This window comes from Notolabrus celidotus, chromosome 18, assembly GCF_009762535.1.
Source record: "Notolabrus celidotus isolate fNotCel1 chromosome 18, fNotCel1.pri, whole genome shotgun sequence".
NCBI classification, from domain to species: Eukaryota; Metazoa; Chordata; class Actinopteri; order Labriformes; family Labridae; genus Notolabrus; species Notolabrus celidotus.
In genome coordinates this window covers 15,698,679-15,717,227 of record NC_048289.1, presented here as the reverse complement: position 1 = coordinate 15,717,227, position 18,549 = coordinate 15,698,679, and the positions used below count along the sequence as shown (strand labels likewise).

At 39.6% G+C, this 18,549-nt stretch overlaps 2 protein-coding genes across 4 annotated transcripts; both read right to left on the bottom strand.

Annotated features, from left to right (window-relative positions):
- Positions 1–256: 256 nt before the first annotated feature.
- prrt2 (proline-rich transmembrane protein 2) lies at positions 257–7,604 on the bottom strand. Of its 3 annotated transcripts, XM_034707939.1 has the most exons (5): positions 7,296–7,568; positions 4,973–5,254; positions 4,483–4,784; positions 3,135–3,264; positions 257–2,159 (listed from the first exon to the last, which is right to left on the bottom strand). In XM_034707939.1, the coding sequence occupies exons 2-5, from the start codon at positions 5,193–5,195 to the stop codon at positions 2,143–2,145; spliced, it is 672 nt and encodes a 223-aa protein (XP_034563830.1). In that variant the 5' UTR covers positions 5,196–5,254; positions 7,296–7,568; the 3' UTR covers positions 257–2,142. The 3 variants fall into 3 exon arrangements, with proteins under 3 accessions (XP_034563830.1, XP_034563829.1, XP_034563828.1); XM_034707938.1 differs by having other exon boundaries at positions 257–3,264; positions 4,483–4,778; positions 7,296–7,604; XM_034707937.1 differs by lacking the exon at positions 257–2,159 and having other exon boundaries at positions 2,512–3,264.
- A 300-nt stretch (positions 7,605–7,904) lies between these two features.
- Positions 7,905–18,096, bottom strand: kif22 (kinesin family member 22). Its single transcript, XM_034707870.1, has 13 exons — positions 17,932–18,096; positions 16,966–17,162; positions 16,735–16,862; positions 16,001–16,152; positions 15,567–15,776; positions 14,795–15,191; positions 14,285–14,405; positions 13,739–13,859; positions 13,368–13,548; positions 10,205–10,299; positions 9,707–9,904; positions 9,518–9,577; positions 7,905–8,120 (listed from the first exon to the last, which is right to left on the bottom strand). The coding sequence occupies exons 2-13, from the start codon at positions 17,151–17,153 to the stop codon at positions 8,091–8,093; spliced, it is 1,881 nt and encodes a 626-aa protein (XP_034563761.1). The 5' UTR covers positions 17,154–17,162; positions 17,932–18,096; the 3' UTR covers positions 7,905–8,090.
- Positions 18,097–18,549: the final 453 nt, after the last annotated feature.

Here is an 18,549-nt window from a genome sequence, read left to right as displayed (position 1 = left end):
CTCTTCCTGCTGTCTCCACTCTCCTGCTTTGCAACAGCATGTCTTTAAATCCCTGCAGTTTACACGCTACCACTGTACAAACAACTACATTGATTCTTTCCTGTTTTTCTTCCTCTGGCTCTCATCTACTCCAAAAAAACCCCAAAACTCTCTCCTCAGTTGCTAAGCTCAGGGGATAATGCTTTAAAAAATACTAAATCTCTTTAATCTCCACTGCTGCTCTTTATCACTTTAAAACAACACTGAAAACAGTTGGTTGCATGCATTGTGTCTTTATTATGAATGTGCTGCAGAAGTATAATATTCCAAGTACCAGCTTATCTTTGTCTTTTTCCAATTCTATCATTTTACATGAATAAAAATCCACAACATGCCATTAACCACAAAGATTATAGAAGCCCAGTGGTGATACAATGACTGTCAGGAGGACAGTTTCTGTGCCTACTTTGGATCAAAACTACGTAATGCTAACTCATATCAACTAGAGAATTATCACAATAATAAGATTTGTATCTGCAGAATACATTGACTGTTGAGTATAATAGAATTTACATATCAACTACTAACAGAGGGAGAAAACTGCCGTATTAATCTTTACAAAATTGTCTGCAGGTGTGACAGGACTTTGAGGTTGTGGTGTTTCTGTACATGATTCAAAATACAGGATACAGCAAATAAATAGCATTTTATCCATTTTGTTTCAGATCACAGTGAGAATGACAGGTAGATTCAAATTAAGAGGTTAGTTATTAAGGATACACAGGAAATATATCAGTAGTTATAAACCAGATCATCACCCATAAAACCATGTCACCTGCAACCAGTGTTTTACAAATTCATCATGTAAAGTTAGCATCATATTCTCTATGGCAACGAATTGGAAGTGTTAATAGCTTCTTAGTGTTTTTTAAGGGTAAAATATACCACAATCTATCTGCTTTAAAAGCACAGGATCTACACTCTGAGGCTTCAGCCACTACTCTGACTGCAATAACAAATTATTTCATTTGTTAAACAAATACTGGTGCCCATGTGCACACAGCACTATCACCAGCTGTCATCAAAAGCTTCACATTATGGTATCTTTTTCTCATTTCAAAATGTTTACAAACATTATCAAAAGGTTATATATGACGTAGCATAATTAGCTTCTTTGAAAAATGAATGAAGTACTTTGCTACAGTGGGTTTTTTGTGTGAATCTCACAGTGGTCATTAGTGTGGAGCAGATTGAAAGAAAAAGGTGCAGCAGAGTAAAAACACATCTGAAGTTCTTCTCTACAAAAACAATTCTGTGATCAGAGTTGGGTCCTTTCAAAGCGAGAACATTTCCCTCTAGATTCCTTTTTTTGGCACACTTTTTTCTTTTCTTGCAGTGATAACTGTGCCGTGTGTTTGAGACTTTCCATAATCCCCTCCGTTTTAGCACCCATAGCTAGTCCTCTGTAAGCCTCTTTTTCATGCTCTTTTGCAACTTGTATGCTCACTCTCAAACACAAGATGTCATGGGAATCAGGACAGAGAGTCTGAAACAAGAGGACAAGCAGTGATTCAAAGTGATTCTTGTGTGTGAGGGATGAATTTCTGCTCTGTGATTCCAACGCAACCCCACATTTCTACCTCTCCACACATCTGAGGGGATTTAGCTGCAAGCTGGTGCTCTGACGGATCCAGTCGTGGCAGACATTTTGTTGGTGCTTTAATGTGGAGCTGTAGCTGGGAGGCCATCCTGACAGTTCTGTATCCACCTCCAATGGTCTCTTTGTTTTTCTAGTCCACCTCTGTCTGAGCCACATCTGCGGGTGATGAAAGGATTCTCTGAGAGTTTTTTGTGTCTTTCTTGAGACTCACTCTGAATGTGTTGACCAGAATATGAAGATTAGACTGTGTTCTCCATCTAACAGCAGACGGATAACTCCCTCCCCATCCTCCCACCTGACTCCAAGCAGCAGCATTTGAATATTTCATTTTTCCTCCATTTAGCAAAAGGGGTTGATATAGATTACAGAAATATAAGTAAGCACTGAATATCGGGTGCATATTTGTCACATATCCAGGTAATGACTAGGCGATAAGACGGTGGTGCAGGTGTGGGCTGGACAGTCAGTTTTCAGCCTTATCCAGTTTCATCCTGGGATGAAACTCAGGTTTTCACATTTACTAAAAAAAGAAAAGGAAGCATATTAGATGACGAGCTTTACATCCTGCAACTTAATATGGATGTATAAACTTACACAGAGGACATTCATTTACAAAAAACAAGGGTCTTTGAATCAAAGAGTCTTTAAATGTAGCTTAAATGTGTGTGCACTTGCTCCTCTAGTCATTAAGTTAATGACTCCGTCTATTGGCTTAATGAGACCCAACAGGCTGTTACTGTGTGTGGTCAAAAACTGTTTGAAAAGGCAAAACATCCTTTAACTGACTGACCCTTGGTTCATGTGTTTAAAAAAACTGCATATCGCAGTAATGCAAAAACAAATCCTTTTCCTTCTCTTTAAAAGTTCTGTTATCAGAATCCATTTATTTGCCAGGTACGATAAATGTACATTTGTGAGCAGGTCAACAACTCACACACTGACATTCACATTATATAAGAATACACATCGTACAAGGACAACAATGACTCCACTTTTTTTTTTACAAGCAAACAGGGCAAGGCATACAAAAGACAAAGACTACACACAGGTCACTCTACAGATACACACACAGCAGTCTGGGGCATGCAGTCTGTTACAGCTGGAGGCCATTCGTGCAAATGGAGAACATGTCAGAAAATGTAGATTTGACTGGTGCAAATGTGATTAATATGTTCTGATCTTTGTGCAGCGTTAACATAGTTCCAGAAGGCTAAAGTGCTGCAGTGTATAAAGACTCGTGCAGGCTTTGGAACTGGTGGAAAAATTGTGCAAACATGGATGTTAATAATATCAGTGGTTACAGTCAGACTGTGCTAACACAGCTACGTGTCATGTTGTGATCCTATAAACAGTGACAGGAGCGTGTTTTTGGGGTCAGCTGGATCAAAAGTCAAGACAAAAAAGGACAGTTCAGGAGGATGAATCAGCTGTGCACAACAACACAGAAGGTTAAGAGGAGGGGTTTAAGTTTAAAGGTCGGATTTGGGACACTCACTGGCCAGGTTGACAATGCAGGCGATGATAATGACCGTCCCGCCCACTAGTGATATGATGGAGAGCATCTTAGCCACACGTCCGAGACGCACCGCTCCATCAAGGTTCCCCTGCTCGAGACTGTTTTTGGACTAGAGTAGAAGATTGGATCATTAGCACAGAATTTCTTTCTACTATACCATTTCACCAAAAGTACAGACATTGATTTTGATATTGATATTGTCAAGCTGCTGTAGGCATATAAAAGATATGTTTTAGGACATGCATCAGTATAAAACCGTATTAAAGAACATAGTTTCAGAAAACAATGCTTGATTTAAAGGCACTGTGGCACTTGATTCTGGCGCCCACTTTGGACGGAATTAGTAGTGTTAAACTGCAAAATAGTGCACTTCCCATCACCACTGTCGTAAAGATGTAGCTCTTGCTGAAGCAAGCATTTGTTATGGTAGCAAATGAATGGAATACAGATTTCTTATTAATACTACTTGTCTTTTTTCAAGAAAACTTTTTCAGTCATGAGGTAATTGTTGATTTGTAGCTACGAAAAATAATTTACTGTAACGTAACAACACAGCTTTTACAACTCTGATATATTACCCTCAGTTAGCTTACAATAGGTAAAAAGACAGGGTAATAATGTGTGCTTTTGTGGGCCAGTAAATGTTCGAATAATGTAAATATGCACACCATTTAACTCTTTCATCCACAAAGAGCAGTGGAGTTTTCACATGCTGACGCTAACATTAAATCTTGATCATAGCCCTTTTGTGCTTTGACCTAGCAAAGCCCTGGTTGTAGAGTTTCTGTCATCTAACAATACTTCAACATAAAACAGACGCCTTTTTGCTAATACTGCTTCAGTATCAGCGATGAGTACCAAACAGCTAGTTAAAAGAAACTCCTCACAGTACCATTGGTACCACAAATATAGCAGAGGACCACGACAGAGCCTGGAAATATCCTCACTACAAGTGGTTGACAATTTATAATCATGTGAAATATTTTTAATCAATGTATTACTTTGAGATATCACCCTCATGAGTACATGTATATTCTCACCACATGTGCAAAACTAAAAAGAAAACGTCTTTTTCAACTCTAAAAATCAAAATCTGGTCTTTACCACAACAGGTGTTAAGAGTATAATATTAATCAAAGTTACTTTTTGATAGTAAAAGAGTGTTTCAGTATAACTGGATATTAATATTGGTACAAAATCCACATAGTAAAGGTCCTTGCTCATTCCAGATAACAACTTCAGTAACATAGCAGTATCAGTTTTTAGGCACAAATTAATCCCAGATCTTTCAGCGCTATAAAAAAGCAGACAATGGTTCTCTTCTTACCATGATTGAGTAGACAAATCCAACAATGTTGATGGGCCATACAGGGCAGAAGCAGGCCAGCACAGACAGGAGGAGGTAGTCTTTCACTTTGGTGCGGTCCAGAGGTGGATTGGTGGCGATGCTGGAGTGGCGAGAAATTGATGGTCTGGGCGAGAACGCGGTGTAGCCAATGGAGCTGGCCCTGCTCCCCTTCCTCGTCTTGCCATGATTTGGGTAAGAGATAGAGTGCTGTCTTCTGGGAGGGGAGGAGATGACTGGAGAGGTGCTCTCTGCAGGTGTTTGGTGGATCCCATTACCTGCACATGAGGGACAAAAAAGGACAGGCAAATGTTTGAAACAGCTAAATGAGTATTTGTTCTCCCAGGAGCACTTTCCTTCTCTGCAGTGTCAGTCGCCCCCAGTGAGCTGACTAAGCAGATGTACGACCCCCCAACCACAACCAGCCCACCCAACCTGCTGCCTGAACACAAGGCCAAACAAAGTCACTTACTGTTCTTCAGCTTCTCGTTGATCACTATGACTAGCTCTCCTTTGGATTTGCTGCGGGGGGGTCTCGTGCTGGCCGGGCTACTGTGGATGAGCTGTTCACCTCCGACTGGTTGGCACTGCACCAAGGCAGAGGCTTGGCTCGACATAGAGGCCTCCTGGTCAAGCAGAGATGGTTGTACCTCCCCTGGCCAAATGGCGGAACCTGGCATCATGTTCACGGCCATACTGCAAAATCAAGCCCCTGTTTGTGGTCCTGTCTTGTGTGTGCTGCCTGTAGTTACACCTGGGGGCCAGAAAAGGGTTTTAGCCATCTTAGAACAGAAGCTGCTCTTTCCAAGTTGCTACGGGACTGTGTTTGAATTATTGAGATGGGAATGAGAGTGTGAACGGGAAGGCAGGGGTTATGAATTTTATTTCTTGCAAAATGGAAGTGTAGCTGATATTTGGGGTTTTCTTTTTGTCTACCCAAACATAGATTTAGATAAATTTTAGCTGAAAATATTAAGATTATCAAATATCTGCTACCAATAATTGATTTTGTGTGTGAAAAATAACATTTTAGGCGCATTCTTCATCAGGACAACATATCAGGAGATTATTTTGCAACAAATGCAACTGAAGTTTAGGGATCAATTTGAGTTGACTAATTTGAGTAACCAAAAAGGTTTTGACAAATTGATTAATTTTGCTTTGTGTCTTAGGAGTTAAAGAAGTAGCTTTCCCTTTAAGTTTTTAATGTAAAAAATGTTAAAAGTGTAGTATTTAACTGGCATGGCAAACATCATTTTTAAGACACAGTACATAATCTCTGCAATATGGGCTCTTATAGTATAAACAAAATCAAACCCCTAGTTTCACAAATTCATGAAGTAGAATAGTATCATGGGGGGTGATATTGTTATTCAGGTAATGTCCTAGCATACTAACTAACTTTGACATAAAACACTAAAAGCATTTTAGAACGTATAACTCAAAACATTTATTTTTGTAGGCCTATGGACATTATATATATATATCTATATTATTGAGGGTGTTGATGGTTCTGTATTGGGCACTATATTATTTGCCCTGTATTTGCTGCCCTTGAGTCACATTATCAGTATTTCTTATCACTGTTACACTGATGATATCCAGCTGTATGTGTCATTTCAGCCTGATGACACAGACAAACTGATCGTTTTGCTCAATTGCTCACTCAGGTCTTCTGACCAGTGCTCACTTGTTTTTCCCTGAAACTTGTCTTAGGACAAAAGGTGACGTGCGTTTGAAGTGGTGGCACCAACATTGTGGAACTCTCTTCCTGTAAATATTCGTTCAGCTGTCTCTGCTGTCCCTTTTCAAAAAACTCTTAGACACATTTATTTAAAGAGGGCTTCGACTCACCTTGTAGAGACTAATGTTTGAATTATGCTATTGTCTGTTTCTTTTAATGTTTTATGATTTCATTTTAATTTGAATATTTTTCCTGTGTAACACTTTGTGATTTTATTCTATGAAAGGTGCTATACTAAATCAAATGTACTTACTTATTATCTATGCCAGTAGCGTTATGTTATTGAGGTTAGCAAGGAGGGAGATTGTAGCATTTCTTTTGAAGTCAAGGTGAGGTCCAAGGAAAATGGAGGGTCACATTTTCTTCCAGCACCAATTTCTTACACACAATTAAAGTAGACTCTAAATACATTTATTTACATTTTTGACTGAGACTCATTACCACAATGAGTCCTAAAATAATCCACTCAGACTGCAGATAACATTTATCTAAAAATAAACAAAGCAAACAAAAAAACCTTGGTTATGTCATCTCTCCCTGTAAATACATTGACTCAGGGTAAACAAATGAAATAATCGCATGTCCCACAGTAAAACAGGCCTTCATTGTCTTCACAGCTCATATAAAGATGGCACACCAGCTACATACAGGTAAGAACAAAAAGCAGGTCACAATGACACGAGGAGCACAAAGGCATGGCAGATGGAGGCAGGTTCCTTTGAAGCGATGGTCTCCGTGCAGGTGTGTACATACCATTATTTCATAATGTGTACACAGGTTGTGACTGACATTTGGTAGTGGCTGGTTGTTAGGTAGAATACAAAGGGTAAAAACAGACAAAAGGATGTGGACAGAGGAAAAACACTCTGATGGACCAGTGAAGAAAACAGACGAGGAGCATTAATTAGCCTGCTGCTGCCGAGGATTTGAATTCAGTGACCGCCACATTGCCATGAATGTTTTCCATAAAGTACAACACTAATACGCATTGTTCAGTCTTCCTTAACCGCGATGCATGTCTGGGGGAAACAGGTAAATAAATCATACTGACCTTTTTAATTCCGCGCTCGTCTTAGCAAAACTGGAGCATCCCTGGATTTGACATCGTGAAAACGTATTTTCTCAAAAACAATCAGCATCACACATCTTCTCTACAGCCTCGATATCATAAGAAACACGCTGCTCGTCTAAAAATCCGCGAAAATGCCCCTTATTTAGGGCGCAAGATCGCCGGAGAAGGGTTGTATTAAGTGCCGTGTTCCAGTGCAGTATGCTGGGAAGGATGGATGGAGGGGGAGGCTCCTGGATGTCAGGATGGATCAGAGAGGAGGGGTGTTTGTGAAATGGAAAGTGAAATCCACAAGAGTACGTGATGTGAGAGGAGGAGGAGGAGGAGGAGGAGGGGGGATGCCAGGTTGTAGCATCCTCCATCTCCATCCGACACATAATAATGATGAATATTTATCCTGTAATGTTGCTGAAGATGAAAGAACTTGCTTTTGTCTCCGCCACACAGAGGAAGAGTTCATAATTAGAGATATTAGGGTTTCACACAGGAAATGAAAGAAAACGTCCTCTGAGATTTTTCAAGGCAGCTGTCATTAAAGCCCTAAGTAAAATAGACACTAAGATTGATGCATGACTGAAATAAACACTCACATTTTCAATGCCTTGAGGGATTTATTAAAAAGAAATGGTACGCCACCATCTGGTGCACAGTGGTAACTACAAAAACACCATAAAACCAAAACATAAAAAGACAAAAGCGTCTGAGATATAATTTATATACATTACACAAGGTACACATTACACAGGGTTAGGTTTAACAAAGAAGAATACACTTTCATCATTTCCCCATGGCACTCAGGATGTTTGCCTGTAAAAGAAAAAACAAACATTAGAATTTACAAACACAAGATAATCCCTTCAAAGTGTTCTTACAAGCTATAGTGGGGCAAAATGCAACTATACAATCAGACCAGAAGAGAGCCCACATTACATCAATGGTCTTGGCCCTTCGTATTTATCAGATTTGCTTTTATCATATGAGCCAGTGAGAGCCCTCAGGTCTTCAGGTAGTGGACTTTTAATTGTACCAAAAGTAAGAACTAAGACCCACAGTGAGGCAGCTTTTTATTATCGAGGCCCACGCCTGTGGAACACCCTACCTAAAGATCTGAGCGCTGCACAGAGCATAAATATTATTTATAGCAAACCCAAGACCAACCTTTTTAGTCTCGCTTTTAACTGAGTTTTATTTTTAGCAGTTTCATTTATTTATTATATAGTTCAAATTGTATTCACTTTTATTTTACTTTATTTATTCATGTACCTATTTATTTTAAGTATAGCATCTTATTTTCTTTTAATGGTTTAATATTTTAGTGTTTTATTATCTTAAAATTTTATTTTATTTTGGTGATTTTAATTTCCTCTGTTGAGTTTTAACATCTTATTTTACCTCCATACGATATCCATTAAGATATCATGAGTGTTTCTTCAGTTCGTTCAGCAAATGTTTTTATTTATATATTTTATTTTTATTGTTTTTATTACTATTGTTGCATATATTGTGTTCTTAACCTTAGGATTGTGGTGTGGGTTTGAGGTCAGGGCTGGGGATGGGATCTTTTTCTTTATTTTTTTATTTTAGGTTGTTTTTATGTACAGCACTTTGTGTTACAATGTCATTGTATGAAAAGCGCTTTATAAATAAAGTCTGATTGATCAATTGATATAAGCTAAATGCTAACATTTGACATCAGACAAATATTGTCGTCAAGAGCTGTTCCATCTAAGTCTTATTATTTCATGTATACATAACAATGTGATCCCTTTAAGTACGGGACATTCCAGGGGTGTACTGTGGATGGGTATGGTGGCTTCAGTAGCCAACAGAGCTAATAATATGATAACTTTCACAAACAAAAACAGTAATGACCCATTTCTGTTTGTGAGCTTGTAGCCACTGTGCATCATCAGGAGGTTCATTACAATTAGAACACCTCTATGAGTCGGTGTTTTTCAGTGTTCTAAGAAAAACACTACAATACAAGCTAAGTTTTGTCTGTTTTTTGTTGTCCTGATGACAACACAAAATGAAAAGTAAAGGGCCCACATAAGATATTACAATTCACCATGTGCAGACAAACTATGAATCAAATCTCAGGGCCGATCTACTACTGTAAAGATAATTCAGTCTGGATCTACGTGGTTTAACTCCTAAAGCTACGATGACCTTAAAACATACTGTTTTCTGCAGACTTAGCTTACCTTCATGAAGGAGGAAAATCTCTTCTCGGTCATACCCTCAACTCCTCTGAGATCTTCCAACTGCAAAAGAAAAGATCAGTCATTAAGTCAATGTGAGTGGAAAAGGTATTTGCATATTAAAATCCCTTAAGATTGGGCTTTCTGTGGTTACATTTTAAGACAAGATTCCATTATTATTTCTCCACCAACCTTTCTGAAAAGCCCATGGATCTCCCTCCAGCCCAGGATGAGCTTTGCCTTCTTGTCACCAATCTGCTGCAGACCCTTCAGGTCTTTTAGGGAGCCAGTATTGAGAACCTGCATGATTTTCTGTCTTGACTGTTCTAGAACAGATGAGTCAAGCTGGGACTCCCAGCTATGCTCGATGTTTTCTTTACCATCTGGAGCCTGAAAGAGGAGGAAAAAATACAAATAAATAAATAAAAAGGTCTTTAAAGCTAGATTTCAACTGGCATTTAAAACATCACAGTGGAAAAATTATCAGTCGATAAAATTTCAAAATATGTGTGTCAGCTTCCATTTGTTCTTATTGGTCTAGAAATTAGGTTAATTGCGTCACAACAAATTTGAGATCCTCCAGCTCTTGTCTCGTCCAACAGCAAACTGGAGCTAATGCACAGCGTCAGCTTGTTTGTGACGCTTGCAACTCTGCAAATGTGTCAAGCTAAGCATAGCATGGATGCTGACCTCAACCTGGTCTGAAAGCTTCCTCTCCTTCTTCTTGACGCAGACGGACTGTTTCCTGACGACTGCAAGCTGCTGAAGAGGCTGCAGCTGGGACACTGATGGGAAGAAAAGCAAATAAACAATAAAGTAACAAAACACTAATCACCGGAGAATATGATCTCTAAAAGGTGAGAAAAAACAACATTTAAAACCTAAAATCTGTTTATTTCTGTGGTAGAATGCTGTGTCAAAGCAAAGTGCACAAGACAGGCACCCAGGAAATTTATCTGGCTCACTCTCCCCTGGCTGCTGATGGCCGTAAAAATAATTCTGCCTCATCGTCATTTGATATATTCTTCTGCTCCCATATTTAAGACTTGGCTCCTGTATGACATTGCACCCCCATCAATAGCTGCATTTATTCAACATGACAGAATTGATGAGTGACTGCTTTTAAGTACAGCCTGAACAGAGATATACACCTCAAGAGAATACTTTATCCAAGGTCAGGTAGAACTTCTTCATATCGAGACAAACAAAAGGCATGAGTATCTGATGTGGTTTAAGATTCTGCATGGTGGTTACTCACATTTCTATTTAACAAAGGAGTCAGTGTATTCCAATGCTGAACTCTTCTCTGGACATTTTTGCTTTCCAGGTATTGATTTTGAAACCTAAACTTGGGTATGAGCTGATATTGAGAACTAGGGTTGCAAAATTCCAGGAATTTTAAAAGTTGGAAAATTAACATGTGAACAAACCAGGAATTTACTAAATTGAAGGTTGGCTCTTATTAGGGAATTTAAATATAGTTGTGGAAAAATATATTTTAGCATAATCCGGACTAAAACAACCAGATTTCATGCAAGAAGATGCTTTTTTATTTGCATGTTGAATGGGACTTTTTTTTTTTGAGGGAAAGGGGCTCCTTTCATTTAACATTTTGAATGGGACTTTGTTGGGATAGCGTTTTCATTAATTTTTGAATGGGTTGGGTCGGGGGATGAGTAAAATTTAACTCAACATTCATGTGTTTGTTCTTCAATGAAAGAATTGATTGTTCAATAAAATATTTAACACTTGATAAAGTTCTACTTACAAATAAACCTGTTTTAATTGTATTATTTTGGATGGATGTCTGCTTATAACAAAACTAATATTTATGCTTGGATAGGATACCTTTCCATTAAACTACCCTCAATTCCCAGTTAATTCCCATAATTCCCATGGAAAGTTTCCAATTTAGAATATTTCCGAAATTCCCCAGCTTAACTTCCCATGGAAATTTACCGGAAACTTTCCGGAAATGTTCCACCCCTTTGCAACCCTATTGAGAACCGATCTGATACCAGTGCTATTAAGAAAAAAAGAGAGCATATTTTTCATATACTTTTTTTAACGTTACAATATCACACAAGTTTGTCAGTGATATTGTAAAACATAAACAAATACATACTAAGAGTATAAACAAGATTTTTTTTTCCTCCATCAACTTATCTCATGCTATGCACCCCAGTTGAGGTACTGCATATGGGGATGAACAATAGAAAGGGTGGAGTATGATAAAGAGTTTATGGATTTTTTTGTGGGTAATTGTCAGTACAAAACTTTAATCTTTGTCAGTACAAAACTTTATCTGTATGCTTGATTAATCTGTCTTGTTCCTTTCATTGTTGTTCTGCTTACGTGGTGTACTTTGTAAATGCTGTGTACAAGGGGATAACCTTGTTGTATGTCACATTGGTGTAGCTCACTTGAAAAATAAAGTTATATAAAAAGAATATAAACAAGATTATCTAAGAGAGGACAACAATTCTGTACATATCAGATCACTCACTCTCTCCTCTGTGCTGCTTAAATTGCACTAATGACCTGCATACTGTGTTTAGAACTATAAAACAGGTTGGATTGTAAGTTAAATATTGTGATATTGCTCTAATGTCAACACAAAACTTAGCATGAATTTATGGAATTTAAAAGTATGCTCTAAAATTCTATTTATTTCACTTAACAGCAAATTCCCTTCTTAAGCCGGTTTTATACTTCTGCGCCGAATTGACCGCATAGCCTACGCCTAGCCTCCGTTCCTACCAAGCCGCAACCTCCGGTCTAAAAATATGAGTCCAATGCGGAAGTACTAAAAACTGCAGTTCATCGAGGATCCGCTTGAGGCTGGCTGCAGGAACACCGGAAACCACATGGACACCAATTCAAAAAAGACGATCTTTACAGCAGAAATAAACATGTTTACAGCCTGGTTCAAAAGACGAGTGTAGTCTGGATAGCTCATTTCTCGATCAGTACAAACTGAGGGGGTGAATTTTTTTCTGACGAGGCAATTTCGGTATTGAGATTATGAGTCTTCCAATGAGAGGCACAGCTGACTTGATTGACAGACGGAAACACTGCAGCTGTTAACTAGGAGGCTCCAAACCCGCCTCTTTACGTCACAATCACTCGACAGCAGCAATATGGCTGCCATGGAAGATTGGCCTAAAAACAGCGACTCAGAAACAGATGGGTGACGTCACGGATACTACGTCCATATTTTATACAGTCTATGGTTCCTACACAAAGGCCTACGCACATAGCCGACGTGCCTCTATATTCTTCCCTGTAAACATTGCTTTATGATAAACAGCAACATGCATCAGCTCTTTATTAACACAATACGTTCTGACTCAATGTTAAAAAAGTAAACAGAAAACATAGCAGAAGCTATCAAAGACCACACTGACCTCAAGTGCTTCGGCGGAGTATTGCTGCACGACAACGACGCACAAGTGTGTATTGCTCACGTCTGCATCAACCGCTGCTGTGTAAGTTGTCAGCAGAACTGCAAACCAGCCATTACTTAAAATTGTTTCAAGAAATTTTAATTTTCATAGGTCTTCTCTTCAGATAGTTTAATCCCGACTTCCATAAAAATCTAGCAGAATCATATCTCTGAGTTATTGTTTGCTATTATCTACTGATAAATAACCAACATGATTTATTTGCTGCTATGAAACAGTGGTTGTTATAGTTATGACTTTCTTTGCAGACTACAGTTAAAGAGAAGACATTATTTCACCGGCACTTTCTTTGAGAGTTTAATAAACAAACCTAATCAGTGCACAGACTGGCTGTACTTGCTTGTACTGCAGATGTTAATAATTCTAGTTTCAGTCCCTGTTAAACTGACCTTGCAGAGGTTGGACCACTGCCTGTTGCTTATTTGGTTTGGTTGCAGTTGACTGTTTTCTCTGCAGAGGAGCTATGTTGTTTTTGAAGACAGACTCCTGCGGGACACGAGACTTTTCTCCTGTGGGGCGACTGAACAGCATGGCCTTGGTCTCAAACTCTTTCTGCTTCTCTTTCAGTTCCTGCCAAAACAAAAACAGCAGTATGGTCAGCTATCAAATATCCATGAAGAAGAATGATCGATCAGTAGAGAGATCAGACAGCATCAGCAGCTGGTACTTTTCCCCACAAACAGAGGGGACTGAGGTTGAACCAGGTGTTCAGACACTCAGGTGGGATAACTTATGCCACTATGTTGGTGTGTGTCATCACCTGGATCTCCTTGCGAGACTGGGCCACATCTTTAAGCATGCCGAGTCTGTCTTTGTCCTGGCAGCTCATCATAAGTTTCTCCAGAGCAACTAGTCTGTCCATTACCGAAGGGTCTGACTGACTGAAAAAGACAAACACATAAACAGATCAAAAAACAGAAGGTATAGGCAGACAGAAAGAGGGGCAGCTTTATGATCAGGGGTTTAGAAGTGTACTCAGAAGTCAGTGGGTGTCCAAAGCTGAACGAATACAAGTTTCAATGCTCAGATACACTTTTACACCTGGTAACAGATGGCAACAAAAAAAAATCAGTGCTTGCATCTCTCTCCAAAAAGATCCCCCTGGGCACAGCAGCTGCAGCCAATCAGAGCACTGCAGAGGGATGCTTTGAGGCTATGGCCTGTTTTAGATGCAGCTGTATGAAGCAGATTTGATGTGGTAGCTTGGGGCAGATGTAGTCTCTTGACAGTCAAACCTCACAGTTGTTGAGTGTGATTAGCAAGCCAAACAATTAGTGCGTGTTGGTGTGTGCGTGCGGACGCTAACCTGTGAAAATGTGCAGAGGGCGAGGAACCATCTTGTTCCGTTTTCCTCTCCTCTTTTTGTCTCTTCTTGTGTGGCTCGGTGCCAGACCCGCGTGCCTCGTGGTCTTCTCTGGCCCGCTTCACTGGAGATGAGAGCAGAAACGAAATTAACAGTTTAGTATTCAGCGCAGTCAGGCAACACTGTTTTCTAGGGGTTCTCTGGAGTATAAAGCTATCGGTTGAAGATGGCATAGCATCAGTCAAGGCAGCAATTCAGGGTCTGGTTTATAGCCAAAGCAAAAATTGCTTCAAGAAAGTATTTGCAGCCATAATTTAGGAGGAAAAAATATATAAAGAGCAAATTACAGATGTCTTTAAACAACATCCATTATGCCCAGAGATAGCTGGATCCTTACTCTTCCTGTCACCCTCTTAATGGTCTTTGATTAAATCCTGTCAGACCCTGTTTTCGCTGTCTGGCTCGTGTTTTCTGTACCTAAAAGCTTACATCTAGAAAATCTGTTCAACTCACCTGGCAGCACAGGCACGGCCACAGTTTCACGTGTGAAGGGCTTGTTCACAATGAGCTTGGATTTGGCTGCAAAGTTCAGTGCACTAAAGGTATCAAAATAGTATTTGTACTCCGGTGCGATGTTGGTGATCATGACTGAGTGCGCTGAGCCGCCCAGGGAGTCCTGCAGCAACCGTGTTAGTTTACTGTCTCTGTACGGCACACGGATGGCAGTGCCGGAATTAAGAGAGTCCACCACTTTGCTGAGTGTGAAGAGAGACAGGTTGATGGCGCCGCTCTCCTTCAGACGGATGCCTTGGTTGCCGGTGCGACGGTTGTCCTCCGACCCGGCAAGGTCAACCAGGTACAGCTTTCCTGTCTGTTGTCTGTGGGGCAGGGCACGTTGAGTCCTCACAACCTGGATCATTGAAGAGAGGAATGGAGACAGAGGTGAGGTGAAGATGGAGACGGATTAAGTAGGCAGAGAAGAAGTTCTGAATTTTAAATCAGATATCAAAACATAAAACAGGAGGAAAGATGAGAGACAGGAACGCTGGTTTGTTTCTCTACCAGCATAGTCCCAGAAAGCCCACATTTGCAAGCGAGAGTGTTGCAAGAGTTTTGATGTTAGCACCAGCTACCAAATCCTGGCCTACTGCTCAAAGCCACGACCTGTTTAAGATGCTATTTGACCCACACCAGATATTAAGCATGCACAGGCTACTTCAAGGAACACACATAAGCAACAGTCAATGTAAATAGTACTGTATAGACAGAAAGCACTTCCTCCGACCTTGATGAGGAGGATAGCGTGACTGCGACTGGAGCGCTGGTTCAGTTTGGTAGAAGCTGTGGTACGATTGAGGCTGGCAGGGATAAAGTGTTTGTCAAAATCAGAGAAGGAGGAGATGGTTGTGTGGGTGAGACCGGGGATGAGGATGTTTTTGTCCTTGTCCTCTCTGATTGGCAAATCCTGGGAGCCTGGTGATAAGAGATCTAGCACCTGAGAGACGGAGAGAATGAGGCATTGATGGACTGAGCAGAGAATGCAACAAAGGGTGCTTTAAATATCTAAAGAATTACCAATAGTGGAGAGTTATCTTAATAACATGAATACAATTTTATATAGGTTTTATGAAATAATGATATACTCTCAGGTTGGGTGCACAAGCTACTGAGTGCAGGAACATTTTTGACAAACTGTACTGGTTTGACAGCCATCCATACCTTCTCATTGTAAATTTCCAAATAAGACATGCCAATACTGTAGTCCCATCCTTCATCCTCCTCTTTTGCTTTGACCAAATTGAAGACCTCACGCACGGCCCGGGGAATCACGCCTGGCTGCTCTGGAGTACCCAACATGGTGTGGGTCTTACCTGTGAGAGAGGACTTAGTGATTAAAGAGGAAAAAGGAATGTCTCATTGTAAATTGACAGTTCACACAAGCTATTACAGAATAAAATCCCACTGCTAATATGAAACAACTTTATGCTATGTTGACGAGTCTTAACTACAACTGGAGACTAGTCACCCGTATTAACTGTCTCTGTAACGCTAAGTACAGAACAAAGCATGGAGAAGCAGCATTTTGTTATTATGCAGCACAGACCTGGAATAATATCCAGATAGTATTAGACAAGCCCTGACTCTGACCACTTTTAAGTCCAGACTAAAAACATTCCTCTTTTTAGCTGCTTACACTGCTCAATGGATGCAAACCCATTTTTTTTAAGTTACATAAGTACAGAGAGAGAGAGAGAGAGAGAGAGAGAGAGAGAGAGAGAGAGAGTAGATCAAACATAACTGGCCACATATACAATTGTTACTGTTCTGGTTTTTGTTTTTAACTCTGTAAAGCACTTTGAATTGCTCTTTATATGAATGGTGCTTTATAAATAAACTTGCCTTGCCTAAGTAAACAAGGTAAAAGTTAACAAATCCAATGCTGCTGTTCATACCAGCTCCTGTTGGTCCATAGGCAAAGACACTGGCATTTTGTCCGGTCAGTATGTGAGGCAGAGTGGGCTTCACTGATGAACGGAAAACCTCTTGCTGCGTTGTTTGCTCCCCATGGTAAACATCAAAACTGAAACAAAACACAAAGCACGTAACGTAAGGGGATTTGTCATGAACAGTAGTAAGAAATATCAACATCATATGTTATGCGAGGTCACACTGTGGATACCGACTGGTATTTGACTGATTCTGTTGCGTTCCTCCAGTTGACTATCTCCAGATTCTGGGAGTCCAGGCCTCTTACGCAAGGTCCCTCCTCTTTCTCATCTTGTTTACTCATGTAAGGTCTCAGACGGACCGTCACACGAACTCTGGATGTCTTCTTGTTGCCTCCATCTGATGATGCCACGCGCTGAGCCATGTTTATACCCTTAAAATAGAAAGGCAGTGATAACAACACAACCAAGGTTAGAAAGGCAAGGCAAGTTTATTTGTATAGAGCATTTCATACAGAAGGGCAAATTTACATTAAAACATTAAAAGCATTGGAAACATTCAGATAGACAAATATAATAAAACAGGGAAAAAAAGGAAAATTAGAAATATATTAAAAGTAAAATTAAAATTTGCATTTAAAGCGAGTTAAAATAAGCTAAGATAGGAAGGCAGTGGCAAATAAACAGGTCTTTGATTTAAAAGGGATGAGAGTTAACCTGGTTCATAAAGTAGTAGCAGATCAGCAATGTATTTTAGGCCTAAACCATTCAGTGCTTTATAAACCATTAGCAGGATTTTAAAGTCTATTCTCTGACTGACAGGAAGCCAGTGTACGGATCTAAGAACTGGAGTGATGTGATCTACTTTGTTGGTCCTTCTTAGGACTCGAGCAGAAGCATTCTGTATGAACTGCAGTCGTCTGATGGACTTTTTAAGTAAACTGTGTGCCATACTGACCAATTTAAACTTAAACTCTAAAGTAACAAATGAACAAACGCATTTAGGGCTATTTCTCACAAACATGGCACCGAACCTGTGAGTGAGGCCTTATCTTATAAACGGTAAGCTAAGGCTAACAACAAGCTAGCAAACGTCCTGCCAGTGTTTGATTTAACGAACATTTAAAAAGTCAGTCACTCAAACATCCGCTATAAGCTCCATTCATCTTAATATTGATATAACACATCATTTGATAGACCAACCTGTGCACTGTGTAAAACGTTGTTTTATCCTCAGAGTAGCACTTTTAGAAACATAGCGGACTCCGACTTTTAACAATGGCGACAGAGCATCCTCCACCAACCGAACATTTTCAAATGAAGAGCGCTACAACCGGAAGTGACTGTTAACCAATCAGAAGCTCTGGCGCCTGTTTGACGTCAGCTGTCCTGTTTTATAAGATTCACCCGTGCATCGGATATAGAAAAAAATTATATTAGTTGCAAACATATGTTGGTCACATTTTCAAATTAGTCATCAACACAACTAGCAAAGCAAAAGAGGTGATTTCAATTAAGACCGATATGGATTAAGGCCTTTATGTGCGTGAACACTGAGCAGGAAGTAGAGATGTGACGTTCGCGAACGAGTCGGTCTTTTGAACGGCTCTTTTAAGTGAACGATGAGAACCGATTCGCAGTTGCGAGCCGTTCATTTGGGAGCCGTTTTTAATAATAATAATAATAATAATAATAATAATAATAATAATAATAATAATAATAATAATAATAATAATACATTTATTTGTATAGCACCTTTTAAAAACATGTTTACAAAGTGCTTTACTGAGTGCAAGACATAGCGAGATAAAACACAAAAGC

Excerpts from the sequence above, each read along its gene's own strand:
- prrt2 (XM_034707937.1), bottom strand. The coding sequence starts at position 5,195 with ATGGCCGTGAACATGATGCCAGGTTCCGCCATTTGGCCAGGGGAGGTA. Across the intron at positions 4,785-4,972 it reads CAACGAGAAGCTGAAGAACA|GTGCAGGTAATGGGATCCAC; the intron begins GTAAGTGACTTT and ends TTTGTCCCTCAT. Across the intron at positions 3,265-4,482 it reads GATTTGTCTACTCAATCATG|TCCAAAAACAGTCTCGAGCA; the intron begins GTAAGAAGAGAA and ends CTTCTACTCTAG.
- kif22 (XM_034707870.1), bottom strand. The coding sequence starts at position 17,153 with ATGGCTCAGCGCGTGGCATCATCAGATGGAGGCAACAAGAAGACATCC. Across the intron at positions 16,153-16,734 it reads CTATGGACCAACAGGAGCTG|GTAAGACCCACACCATGTTG; the intron begins GTATGAACAGCA and ends CCTCTCTCACAG. Across the intron at positions 8,121-9,517 it reads GATTTTCCTCCTTCATGAAG|GCAAACATCCTGAGTGCCAT; the intron begins GTAAGCTAAGTC and ends TTTCTTTTACAG.